Here is a 14,114-nt window from a genome sequence, read left to right on the forward strand (position 1 = left end):
TTACTTTTAAGTGGGTGAGTTTCATTTTATGACTGTTATTACCTCTGAGGATAAGAGATTTTATGAAACTCAATAAATATAAACAATTTAATGAGTGAGCAAATTATGAAATGCTAAACACTGAAAGCATAGCTTTTAAAACTGTTGGTGAAATATAAATTCTTTCACAAAACTATCCAAGGACAGCTCAGAGATTTGATGGAATTTTTATACTCTGATTATCTGGGCTGAGTTAATGCTTATTAAAAGAGGATTAATCCACATTCACATTTGAGAAATAGCTTATCAAAAAAGGGAATGAGGCTTGACTGGCAACATTAAAGTTTCCATTTGGAGTACAAAAATGTGGCCTACTGGAGATAGGCCCTCTCAAAGCTTCCTTACCTCAAAATGTCAATTTATTACATATTATGTTTTCCATCCCCTTCACTTCCAGCAGGCATGGGATTAGGATTAATCCTGTCAGATAATAGTAGTGGTACTTTATGTATGGTATAAACTTGCAAAATCTTTTTACCATATATCCTTTTTACATATTGCAATAAATTCAAGATACTTAACTCAGTTCTAAAACATTTAAGATTGTGGTGTCTGTAGAACTTTCGGGAAGCCTTAGCATTCTTCAGTTAGTTTCAGCTAAAAACTTCTATATATGGCTCCCTGAAAGTTTTAATGTTAGATACTAATACTTATTTCAAATTAATCTCAGAGAAGCACAAAATGACTGCAATGTGAGTATCGAAACCATAACTAGAGCAAGGTTGTCCAACCACCTATACACTCCCACCATCTTTGCTTTTAGCTTCAAGGTAGTTCAACATCTCTTTGAAATAACAGCTACCTCAAAATACCTTTCAATTTGCTGTGGTATTCATTTTTATGTTTCTCTTGCTCTGCACAAAAAATGCTGATCAAAACACCAAATACGACTTCCATTTTAGGAGTTCTAATTGTGCATCCTTATTTCTAGTATGCCTTTAATCTCATGGTCGAATAGAACTCAGTTACTTTTCCTTTATATTTGAAATGGAACAAATCTAAAAGTTTTGGAGCGTAAAAAGGAAACTTTAAAAAGTGTCTTTTTTCTCTTGCTTTAAAAAGACAACTAAGTAATCTTATTAGCACAAGAGTGTTTACTTTTTTCTGGTAGAAACATACAGAATGGAAGATTCTCATATATACTGAATGGTGCCTATAGACCATTTTAAGTGAGTTGTGTATTTACACAATGTACTGTGTATTTTCACCTGTATAATTGGTATGTATAATTTGTATAGCTGGTATCCAGGATGTATTTTATGAAGAATTTATCATTGGTTAGTATATAAAAGTTAAGTGCAACTCAATTTTTGTGCCTCTGCTTCAGTTGTCCTCCTTTCTCTAATATCATTTATTTCTCTGGCTATAACTTTAGGTGGGGGAAAAAAGAGCATCTAAATTAGGAAGAAATACTTAGCTTCTCCCTATATTCTCCTAAGAGCACATTTTAAGCTGTAGCCCCTCAGTGCCTGCTTATTTGCATATTCACAATGAAATTCACAATATTATCTTAGCTTTCTTTTAGCAGGGTAAAAAAAAAATCACTTGCTAGTCCATAAAAAACCATATAACTAGAATGCCACATCAGATGGAAAGCTAATTAACTATTCTGTTTTCACATTTTGTGGGATTTTATTCCTCTAATCAGACCTTTATACAATATCTCAATTTTTTTCATTAATTGTTTTAGATTAATACTTTCTTTGTTGCTAAAAGCTGTTATTAAAGGGACGCAATGCGGTGTGGACACACTACTGACTCTGATTCCAAGCACTTAAGTGAACCATCAGAAAGCAGAGTAGAATTCAGTATAATCTGATTTTTTCCAAGTTTCTGTCCATAGCCCATTACAGGCAGATGTAAAAGTTATGTCAGGATTGTTTTCTAATGCATTTGAGATACTACCTGAAAAATTATGAAGGCAATATACGTCAGGAGCCAGCAAATTTTCCTGGAAACACTGCCTCATGAAGTAGTGCCTCAGAAGGGTCCTGATAGATCCTTTGTATTATGATCATTCGTGTAATTATGATGTCATGAGAGATATGTCATCAGTTGACTTTAGGGAAAGGACTGGGGAATGGCTTTTGTCAATTTACAAAATTTAAAGAGTGATCATATTTTATAGTACAAACTTGAGGAATAGGTGAACTAGGCGTGTTAGAGTCTATTAATTACAGTTCACGTCTATTATAATTATAGCTGTTCAAGTCACAGTGCTTTTCAGTGCTCCTAAAAGGATTTGTGATGGTGAGGAATATCTTGTCAATCAGATGAATTGTGGAGCGATTATTTAAGTTAAAAAGTATTTACTGTGTTTTTTTGTTTTTTTTTACTAAAGTATTTACTATACTTTAAGTAATAATAGGTCCTCAGTTTACTTAAAGTATGATTAAATTCATAAATGTTTCATTTATTTTTATTTTTAGTCACTAACTTAAAAAAATCATAGTAAATAAAATCAATATATTCCAAAAATAAGCTATGTATGGTTCGCATAGATGAAATGATTTTTTTTTCCTTCACCCCTAGTGATTGGTTTAGCTGACCCATACTAATTTTGGTCATAATTGCAATTTTGCAGTCCATAAACTTCTAAACACCAGTTCTGTTTTGAGGTTTAGGATAAATGATGATGGACCCAAATTGATATTTACATTCCTTGGTTAATCCTTGAAATCCATTTTTATGTTCTTATTTGTGGAATGGGATCTGGAGCCTGGAGAGAGTGGATTCTCCAGCTGTGGCTTTACTGGATGCTCACTGGTATTGCTAATAAGTTCCACAGTTTTATAAAGGACTTGGGTTTTCTAATGATTATATACAATTGGAATATATTCAGTATCCATTATTTGCAAATTTCATTTTTGTGAGTGTTGGATGATGAAACAAAGCACTAAGTATGTTATTCTCTATTAATTATAGTTCATGTTTATTGTAATTGCAGCTGTTCAACTCACAGTGCTTATCAGTGCTGCTAAAAGGATTTGTGATAGTGAGGAATGTGTCGTCAATTAGTACCTGTTTTGCTTGTATCATTGGAAGGATGGTATTATTAATACCTGTTTGAACCATCCTGTTTCAATTTGTAGTATTTGTTTTTTGTGTAGTCCTTCTAATTAGGACACCCATATTTAAGATTGAAAGTCATGATTTAATAATTCCCCATTAAGACTTGTCCATTTTCCAATGCCATCATAAATACCAATTGTAACAGTTGTAACATTTGGCATTGAAACACAAACTGCCCCTTTGAATTAACCATACTTTTGGCTTGAAGAATTTTAAAACGTCTTAGTTAAATTGGAACAAATGATAGCTTTGCCCGAGGCCAAATCATTTCTTTTTACTCTGTGTACAATTACGGTAATTATATTTTATTAAAATTCCCAGATGTCTTAGCTCTAAACTAAGGGCCAATATGTAGTTGTTATTAATTGTAATTAATATTGACTACTTTTGTGTGTATGTGTCTTTTTTTTTTTTCTTGCAGTTACATTTCAAAGAGGAGATGGAGGTCTAATGAGCAATGGAAGGTATGCTAAGGAGATTCTTAGTTTTATTATTGCTATTTTTAATAAGGACTGAGGAAACTCTGTAGTAAGAGGCTTTTATTGTAATAAATGATCACTTATAAGTCTGAAAATTCAAGGAGGAATTAAATGGCTTACAACAGGTTTAATGATCTATCTGTTGAGCACTTTACAGGAATCAAGTCCAGATGTTTCGTATCTCCCAGATGCCCCTGAAGAAATTAGTAGTAAATATCACAAGGAATGTGTTCATTTGTTAGCAGGATGTTTATTGCATTAATTAGACATTACCAAATGAAGTTGCTGTTGTTTAAGACTCCTTATTGGCTCTCACCAAATTGCTGTGAGTGAACAATTACACATAATCGATCACAAAGTAAATGATTCATGGATGATGAATAGGCTATAGCTCGATAGGCCTGGATTCCACAACTTTGGATACTCAATTGAAATTGATAAAAGCTGATAACAAACCCATATATTCTCATCTATTTTCCCTTTGCCAATATGGAAATTGTAATTAGACTCTGGTAATAACTTCCAATCTCCCATTTAATCAATATTTTAGCAAAAAGAGATTAGGTCTAATGAGAACCAGTGAATGTAGCAAAAAAGCAGTTGGGTCTTCTTATTACAGTTTCCATAGAAACACATGTTTCTCTGAGGGACAGAAAGTGTCTATCAAGAGAAAAGTGCAACGATTATAGATGTTGCTGTGTCTTTGTAAATATGTTAATAATCTCTGAAGGAATCAGAATCCCCGTCTTTAATATTAAAGATGCAATTTCTTTATGATGTGAAGAAAGTTTTCTTATAGACTCTATATACATGTTGGACCAGATCACAGTGGATCTTTTATTACCTTAAAAAAAACAAAAAAACTTTAATATACCCATAATATTTTTTTTCAACTTAGAGAACTTGGAAATGTGCTATTGATGGAAGAGTATAAATACTGTTCATTAATTTCCCTCAAGTTCCTTGACCTAAATCAAACCCGAGGGTTTATAACAGAGGTTATAACCTACAGGGGACAGATAAACATAGGGGTTGCAGGAATTGGGGAAGCAATATCCCCAAATCCTGGAAATAGTTGATACTGAGCAGTAACTCTGAGCAACTTTTCCTTTGAGGTGCCAATTTATCAGCAAAGCTTGTTTCAGGATCCTGCTCTGGTCCCGATTCCCACCGGTTTCAGGGCACACTACTGAATTCATTGGGATGCCGGCAGAGTTCCAGGCAGGACTCTTCTGCTTCCATTGACAGAGTTGATCTATACGTAGCTTTAATGAACTGCTGTACTTCATTAGTTCTAGAGAGCCTACACATTTTAATTTGAGGTGAATTAAAATCTTCTTCATTTTTTAAATTAATTTTAGTGCGTGAGACAGGTGTCCAAGTCTCTCATTGAGTTCCATGGGTTGATTTTCTTTTAATTTCTGTCTTAGCCGTCCAGGTCTTCTAAATGCTGGTGATCCCAGTTACCCATGGCTTGCTGATTCATGGCCAGCCACAAGCTTGCCAGTAAACAATAGCAATAGTGGCCCAAATGAGATTGGGAATTTTGGCCGTGGAGGTAAGTTGTGTCTTTCAAAATTCTGTTATTCTTTTTTGTTTGTCTTTCCTAGATGTTTTTAAAAAGATATATTAGCGAGTATTTTCTTTCATAATTAAAATGAATGAAGCACATATAATAACAGTGTGGTACAGTGCTTGATATTTTATTGTCAAACTATTGTGTCAACATTACCGTGAGAAAACTAAGCTTTTAAGGAAGTCATTACTAATCAAGATAAAAATCATTATACGTTTTATTTTTAAGATTATTAGTACAAGACTACTAAAAACAGTAATGCTGCTAAATAGAGCTTATGGTTTTTGGAGTAGTCATTTCACTTTACTAATTCATTCAACATATATATATATATATATATACACATATATATATATATATATATATATATATATATAAAACTTGTCTTATGTACCCATCACTATGGCAGACAGTAAAAATATAGTATCATGTAAATAGAGATGATCCTTATTCTCATATATCATATAAGGAATACACACTTAAATACATTTAACAAAGTGTTGAGAGAGAACTTTTCTGTACTTCTACAATTGATAACTAGTACCTCAAATAAAAGACAAATAGGTGGTAAGTAACTGACACGCTGAAGTCTCCAGATTTGGGGCCAGAGTCCTCTCCTTAGGTCTTTATAAGGAGAGAGAATTGAGCCTATTTTAAATAATCTGCACCTCACCCTCCATCTTCTCATCCAGGCAATAGGAGAGCGATAGGTTGAGAAAGATGAGACTAGAGAAGTCTCTGGCCCCAGTGTCTAGTTTGGCACATATATATGAGTTGTCCATCAGCAGAAGACTGTACAGACAATGAGTGAACTTGAGCTGCATTTCCAATACCCTACATCTGAAAGATCTGCCCAATGGAAGTAAGAAGATTCTATGAATGCAGTGTTTCTTACAATGGCATCTGAAGGAGAGTAAGGAATTAGTCAGAAGTGTGAAAGAAGTGTGTGGAAAATAAACTATCATACTTTAGGGTACACGAATAAGAGAGAGATTGATTTATTGGAAAAGTGAATGAATTTCCTAATGGCTTGAGTATAAACTACAAGGCAGCAGAGGTGGTGAAAAAGACAGAGACACAGATACTGGTAGTGCCTTCTAAGCCAAATGGAGACTTTAAACTTTGTCCAAAGAATGATCTGAAGCCACTGATAGATTTTAAAAAGGAGAATGCTAGAATACAAGTGTTGTTTTAAATCATCCAGCCTATTATTGGGTGGAGAATGGAGTTAGAGTGAAAAATTGGGGTGATTAATTAGGAAAGTAGTGCTGTAACTCAAGAAAGTTTGGATGAATTCAATGGAAGATTTCTGTACTTCCAGGTAGAATGAATGCAGGAGACCCAGGGCTGGGTTAAACTATTCTCAGTCTGTTATAAGCTTCACTGGTGGATATCATGGATATTGGTATTTTCTCTTTAAGAATGGAATATCAATACCTGTTTGAATATAATTGTTAGTAAGTATTGTATAAGTCTGCATTTGTCAATACAAACTATAAGAAGGTGAGCTCCCTCCTATTCTCCAAATAAAATACAGAAAATAACCATCATTACCTTATAGGTGTGCAATGAGGATTGAATGAATGAATGAATGAATGAATGAATGAATGAATGAATGAATATATATAGCTTTAGCACAAAGGTTGGCATATAATCAGTGCCCAATATGCATCATTGGAGTAAATGAGAGAGTAGAGAGTAAATTGTATGACTCCTAAATTTCTTGGGTACCTCTCTAATCCAATACACCCCGTTTAGTATCCTTACTTGCCTAAAGCCTCTGAAATTGGCTGCCTTCCCTAGGTGACCAAACTCAAAGCCCTGCAACTACAAGTTATCCCTCTACCACAGGTAGTTTCTGTACCTGAGTATCTTCTAACCACAACTATCCAGACTGATTGTGTCAAAAGAAATTCTGTTCCCAAAGCTTCAGGGAGTAGTTGCTTTTCTGTTTGTTTGTTTGTTTGTTTGTTTGTTTGTTTGTTTGTTTGTTTTTTACGTGTATTTCTATTGGAATAGCACACTTTTTATTGTCATACCAAGGAATAAATATCTAAAGATGGAGGAATAGTATTTCTCAGTTTCTAGCAGGCTGCACTAACATCTAAAATGTTAGATGTCTAATTTAATGTCTCAGTCTAATTTAGCCAAAGAGTACATTTGTAGATTTTCAAAGTTTTCCTCTATTTCCACCCATTTTCAAGACATGAAAATTTTCACATATGAACATCAAAGCCAAGACAAAGTTTTTGAAGGGTTTGTTGTATCTACTTTTAGTGGGATAGGTGTTTTAAGCATTTACTGTGTACCAGAAATACTGTTAGGATTTTTTTTTGTACATTTATTTGTTCATTTCCTTGGCACAATAAATGTTTGGCATAGATAATAATCACAGTTTCATTTTAAAGGTCAGGAAACTATGGTTTTTCAAGATGAATAATTTGACTCTGGGTGTAGAATGCAGGTCTGACAGATTCTAAAGCCCAGTTCTTTCATCTGGGCTCTAAAGGTGGGGTTCACATGTATGGTTGTATTATAACCATATTTAGTCAGAAGAATAATAGTGTATACTGACATGTTCCCTTTCAAAGTGGAATACCAATACATGTTTAATTGTAATGGAAATGGTATTTTGAATGATGTTACTAATTACTGCATAAGTCTACATTTTGGAAATACAACCTTAAACAATGTATTTAACCATTCAGTGAGTTCTCACTCTCTGCAAAAATCTAGGTGAGGAATTTTAGAAATACAGACATAAATCTCTAAGTTCCTGCCCTCAAGTAACTTATGACGCAGTGAAGCAGACAAGCATGCTTACAAGTATTTATACCAGGCCAAAAAAAAAAAAAAAGCATGTTTAACCAAGATATTGAGAACCTACAGAATGATTCATGAGTAATTCCAAATGATGGACGAAAGGTTTCTGTAATTCACAGGTGTCAAACTAAAATGTTAACAAGTGCCAGTCCGCCCACCTGAAGTACTAAGGATGGGTAGATGCGGACTGTGAGAAACGGAAAAGGGGAAGTCCTGCCTAAAGACGGCAGCAGCTGTTCAGGTCCAGGCTGCTGAGAGGAAGGCTGGCCCAGACATCCGAACCACCTGATGTTAGAGGATGCTAACACACATACAGATATTTATGCATGAGCATCTAATATGTCAATGTTGGGATATAATTCAATTTATTTTTTGAAAATGTAGGAGTGACCAAATGACATTTGAAGGAAATACGGAGCTCAAAAATCAATATAGAAGCACTTAAACTTGAAGGCTGACTACTTTCATCCAGCAGAGAGAGATTCTATGTTAGAGCTATAGTTTTAATTCTTGTAGAGTCACATTATGTAGGATTATATTCCTGGACTACTTTTTTCCAGTTTTAAACATTGAACACACAACCTCTTCAAAAGTTGGTTGTTGAAGTGCCTCCCAATTTCAGTCTAAAAGCTTTGGAGAACCTCAAGTTCAAGGTGTTGGGAAGTTGGGTCCTGTGCTGGAGAAACATGTCTGTTCAGTTAATATTCATCAGTGAAAGACATGGTGGAGGTGGCAGAATCTCTGAAAACCTCCCCATAGTGAAGGATTTATTTCCACAATTTTGATTTGTTATTAAATATTAATAGTTTTTGAGAATAAAAAGGATACTGACACTTGAGAATGAAATATCCTGCTTCATCATCAAATTGTCTAATTAGTTGATAGCTAAAAGCAAGAAGGGCAAGAAAGTAGTTGCGAAATTGAGAAATAAAAAAACATTTTATTTGCTTATACAACTTGATGAAATATTATAAATTTGAATATGTTTGACAATTTCACTGATATGCATTTAAAATATTTACTTCAATAAGTTACATATCAACTCAATTGTAAGACAAGTTCGAATTTCAGACTTTAAAACCTCTAGAAAGACTTAAATTATACAGTGTACAATATACATCATCAATATCTTGTTATTGTTGCTAAAGGTGACAAAATTTAGCTTTTGTAAGATGCAAAAGCAAAATTAATATTTTTACAAGAATTCTTATTTCAAGTACCATTGGCTATCATCCAATCTAAAAGTTTTAAGATATTTTTAGTAAGTTCCTACTTCAGCTTCCTCCTTGATATGTAAATTGGTTTCCATATTGGGGTAATTTGGTGTATTGCTTAATATTACAGTACTATAACTAGTTGAAACTTTCGTATAATAAAGAAATTAAATTGATGACCTCAAGTTCTGTGAAGTGTGGCTTTCAAAACATAGATTATTAAGGAACATACTATAATTAAATTTACTTTTAACTCTATGTGGTTAAAAAAGTGTTATTTAGATTTTTTTTTTTTTTTTTTAGATTCTAGTATCTTTTGTCTGAGAAGGGAAAACAAGAGCTGAAGAGAGAGGTAGCAATTCTGAATTATAAAACATCCTGTAAAGATAATTCAGTAGAGCAAAATGAGAAATGATAAATGGACTGATTGACATTCAGTGTTGCTACTAATGTTACTCTTGCTGTGTTACAAATTGAAACTAGAATCCACTTCAAAGAGGAGTTGGTAGCATAAATTAAACTCACTGATAACTCCGATTGCTTTTTATATAGTTAAATCTTGCTGCATTGTGAAAATGACTAATTTACAAAAATTTTCCTTTGTTATCTAAGAAAAAAGAAAACATTTCTGCCATCAGTTACACTCTGTTTCCAGACCTGTGAAATCAAATCAGATAAACAGCAAGTTGAAACTTCAGGAAATATGTGCTTCATAGTTTGGAGTGTATAATTTTAGAAATGTTTGCACCTATTCAGCAGTTGTGTCTTATGTCTTTTGGGATAAAGTGGGAAAATATGTTTTCATCCATAACTCATATATTCACTCTATCATTGCTCCTGTGAAAAGCTATCAATTTCATTAGTGCTAAAACAGAATGAACAACTGAAAGCATTTTTCAGGAGTGGAATATCCCAAACTTCTTATTCATAGTTGAAGAAAATGGAGGAAGGGGTGTGTTAAGCAGTGAGACGTGAAGGACAAGCAGTAGGCCTGCCTGTCACCGAGGCTGATAGCTTGGCGAAGGTTGTACATCATCTTCCCTTCACTGGCTCATGAAACCCATCTCGGCTGAAATGCAAACGTGCAGGATGGCACATATATTTTTCATCTTCAATCCTGATAGTTTTGGGCTTCCTGTGCATCATTAAATTGTTTCATTTTCCTGTGTTCACCACAGATGTTCTGCCACCAGTTCCAGGCCAAGGGGATAAAACAGCAACGATGCTCTCAGAGGGAGCCATTTATAGCAGCATTGACTTCACGACCAAAACCAGTTACAACAGTTCCAGCCAAATAACACAGGCCACCCCATATGCCACAACACAGATCTTGCATTCCAATAGCATACACGAATTGGCTGTTGATCTGCCTGATCCACAATGGAAAAGCTCAATTCAGCAAAAAACAGATCTAATGGGATTTGGTTATTCTCTACCTGATCAGAATAAAGGTAACAATGGTAAGTCAGGTTCTTATTTTCATTTCAGGAGTTATTTTCACATCATTTGTGCATGAGATAGAAATTAGTATTTGTTGTTCAGTTTCATTAGCAGGTTCACTCTCTAAACTAAAAACATGTATCGGCATGTATTCAGCACCTTGCACAATTCCTACCACCACCACCACCACCGCCACCACCCCACCACCACCGCCACCACCACCACCGCCACCGCCACTACCACCACACACCAACACCAATCGGTTTCATCCTTTTAGCTCTTTTTCAATAGAGTGATCAGTAATCCATTTTGACTTCCATTAGGCAGAAGAGACAAAACATTCCTCCACTGTCCTCCAACATCTGCTTCTGAGTTGCTAACTGCATGTTCTGCATGGGCTTGTGCTGTGAACTAATCACATGATGCCACTATGACCTCTGCCCTTTAACCCTTAGCCTTACTTTACATCCCTGACTACCGATTGGCTGAGGGATTGTCTAATAGAATGCCACACAACCAGTCACAGGATTTCAGCACCACCAGCTCTCACAACAGCTCAGAGAGGAGTGGCAGTCTCTCAGGTTGGTCTCATCACAGTAAGGAGAAATATTTGTTTGTCACCAGCATATGACCTGTGTTCCTAACAACCATGAAGAAATACCGAATCCCAACTCACTGTCAGGCATTTATCCCACAAATGACAATAGCAGTTTATCCTAATGAAATCATGCTTGGGTGGGGGCATAAAAATCAGTGTCGTCCTTATTTACTAAGTGAATAAGGGCATATTTACTGAAAAATAGTGCCATTTTACTAAATACTATTCATGAAAGAGCAGATTAATTTGCTCTGCCTTGAACCCTACGTAAGAGTCAAGAGAACTTTCCAATAAAAAGATCACACAGAAAAGACACCTCCATAGCGTGGACACTAAAAGATGAATTCAACTGAAGTGCAAATGATCTTGGAGATTTTTTTCATAATATTAGGATTCTAGTGATATGACTTCATATATTTGGACAATCTTTCCAGAATACCATGTAATAGGATTTATTATCTATTGAATGATATTATTTGGAGTGAAGTACTGATATATACTAAATAAGAATGTTAATATGGGACATTATTCTTCATATTTAATTTTCCCCCAAAATATGCTTTTTCATATTGATAATTTTTATGATGTAAATGTTAATATATATTTGAGATATATCAGCCAATCTTACAATCTATAATGTAAATAATGTATAGCACGGGTGGGGAAAAACACATTATACTGGACAAAAATATATACCTACCATAATGAATATCAGTGATATCCTCCAGGCCCAAGGATCTTTCTCATTTTAGAGGAGGTCGTAGTAGACACACTCTAACTTCCAATCATAACATATACATTGTATGACTGATGATTTTATCTGCTCATTTCTAATTGATTCCATAATGTTATTTACTTAATGTTTCATATAAATGATATGCTATTTGTTTTTATGAAGCTTTTTTTTTAATTGCAGGTACTTAGTAAAGGATTATGATGTATTATGATATGTGACAGGTTTACCAGGCATCAAGGCTATAAAGAGTTAATTCTTTTCCATCATTAGGGTAACATTAACTAAATGACTTTTCCTCAGGAGATAGAACCCTTTCAGTCTGAAAATGTTAATGTTCTTTTATTCCCTCTAAAATGGGCAATTTGCTCTTCTTACCTATTGGTAGAATTAGATACATTATGGAATCCAGAAAATTTTAAACATCTGTTATGAATTTAAACTGGCTTAATAATATGGAGGACTTTTTTGAATAACCTTATATGTCATTTATACTGTCATTTATTTATAATGAGTCTCACAGTTGAGTTGAATAATTAAAAAGTAATTTATACTAGGCCTATTTCATTCAAGAAGTGTAAAGTCTCAAGCAATATATATGTTTTATATATATATATATGTATACACACACACACACACACACACACACACACACACACACAGTCACACACACACTAAAGGCCGTGGAATATATAAGACCTTCTGTGAGTCCTTCATTAAATATTCCGTACATGTTAATTGCTACCAAGTTTCAAAAGTCATCTTTTGTGTAATTGTAAGCAGAACATGATTCGCAATACTGCTTACATTTTTTTGAATTCATTAATCTCCTGAGTGACATTTATATATATATATATATATATATATATATATATATATATATGAATTATATTAACTACTTCATCTACATTTGAATACAAAATTACTTAAATCGGTGATAGAAAGCATTCTTTAGGAGGAGAAAGTGAATTGATTATTCCCTTTTTAGCTCAGTTCAATTGAGTTTAATATTAGAATTTGCTTTATCCTTACAATCATGAGTATTTTTCCTAAGTTTCAAATTTAGGATCAAACTGCCCTGTGGATACCTAATCCTATCATGTTATAAGATTTTCTTAATTTGTGCACAGTGATAAAACCAATTTAAAATAATTACAGTAATAAAGAAAATTGGACATTTCAGAATTGAGTGAATTTCTCATCTCTTTGATGCATTTTTATAATTTATTCAAAACATAAGTTATGAGCACTTCTGTTAACAATTCAACCATTAAAAATATAAAAGAAAACTCAGATCTTTCAAAATTGCATCTCTATCATAATTATATATACCAAAGGTTCTTTTTGGAACCTGTGGTATATATAATTGACCAAGTGAACACTTTGGTCAGCGTTGCTCAAGAAGTAGTTCACCATAATCAGAAGTGTCTGGACGCTGACGGTAACCACTTTGAGCACCTCTTTTAATTGCAGAAGTCAAATGTGACTTGTATTCATCTTTTGTTATCGGTATATATTATTACAATTTTAATAATTTTTATCTTTCTTAAAATGTGTATACATTTCTTTGGCCATATATATATATATATATATATATATATATATATATATATATATAAACTAAATCATGTTATGCAGCAGTATCAATAACTAAATCGTATCGTGCAGCAGTGTTTTAAAAAATAGACTATAAGTTTAATTAGAAAATGAGCTGTTTTCATAGTTTACATAGAAGTCATTTGTTCAGCATAAATAAATGTAAATCCAAATATTTATATTTTCTATTGAAAAGAGATGGGTCAAATATATTTTGCTAGTCATCAATATATGTTCACCTAAACCGTAATGCAGGAAGTTCTCACCTTAAAATGCTTTAGGATCTTTGGTTGCAAGTAACAGAAACAAGCTGTGGCTTCCTTAGATCAAGTTTTACATCTCAGATAGGAAATTTAATTTCCTTAGCTTCTGTCGTATGCCCACCACCATGCTAACAGCCCATCTCTTAGCTCATTGCTGTAAGAACACAAAACATGTTGATTGATAGTCCTACAAAGACTATCCATAATGAGAGCAGAAATTTTTCCCAAAGAGATGTTGTGGTGGTTGGATGGAAAGCCCTTACAAATTTCCTCTATGAGTT

General features: G+C 33.8%; 1 protein-coding gene across 11 annotated transcripts in view; it reads left to right on the forward strand.

Annotated features, from left to right (window-relative positions):
• The window catches only part of ROBO2 (roundabout guidance receptor 2), a 1,653,426-nt gene that overhangs the window by 1,598,694 nt on the left and 40,618 nt on the right, over window positions 1–14,114 (forward strand). For 6 of the 11 annotated variants that reach the window (XM_033131233.1, XM_033131225.1, XM_033131217.1 and 3 more), the window contains 4 exons: window positions 3,533–3,575; window positions 5,021–5,148; window positions 10,382–10,663; window positions 11,099–11,224. In XM_033131233.1, coding sequence (XP_032987124.1) covers window positions 3,533–3,575; window positions 5,021–5,148; window positions 10,382–10,663; window positions 11,099–11,224 — 579 coding nt within the window. The remainder of the gene's footprint in view (window positions 1–3,532; window positions 3,576–5,020; window positions 5,149–10,381; window positions 10,664–11,098; window positions 11,225–14,114) is intronic. The other 5 variants (XM_033131291.1, XM_033131249.1, XM_033131284.1 and 2 more) reach the window with 1 other exon arrangement.

This window comes from Rhinolophus ferrumequinum, chromosome 2 (genome assembly GCF_004115265.2).
Source record: "Rhinolophus ferrumequinum isolate MPI-CBG mRhiFer1 chromosome 2, mRhiFer1_v1.p, whole genome shotgun sequence".
In the NCBI taxonomy this organism is placed as follows: Eukaryota; Metazoa; Chordata; class Mammalia; order Chiroptera; family Rhinolophidae; genus Rhinolophus; species Rhinolophus ferrumequinum.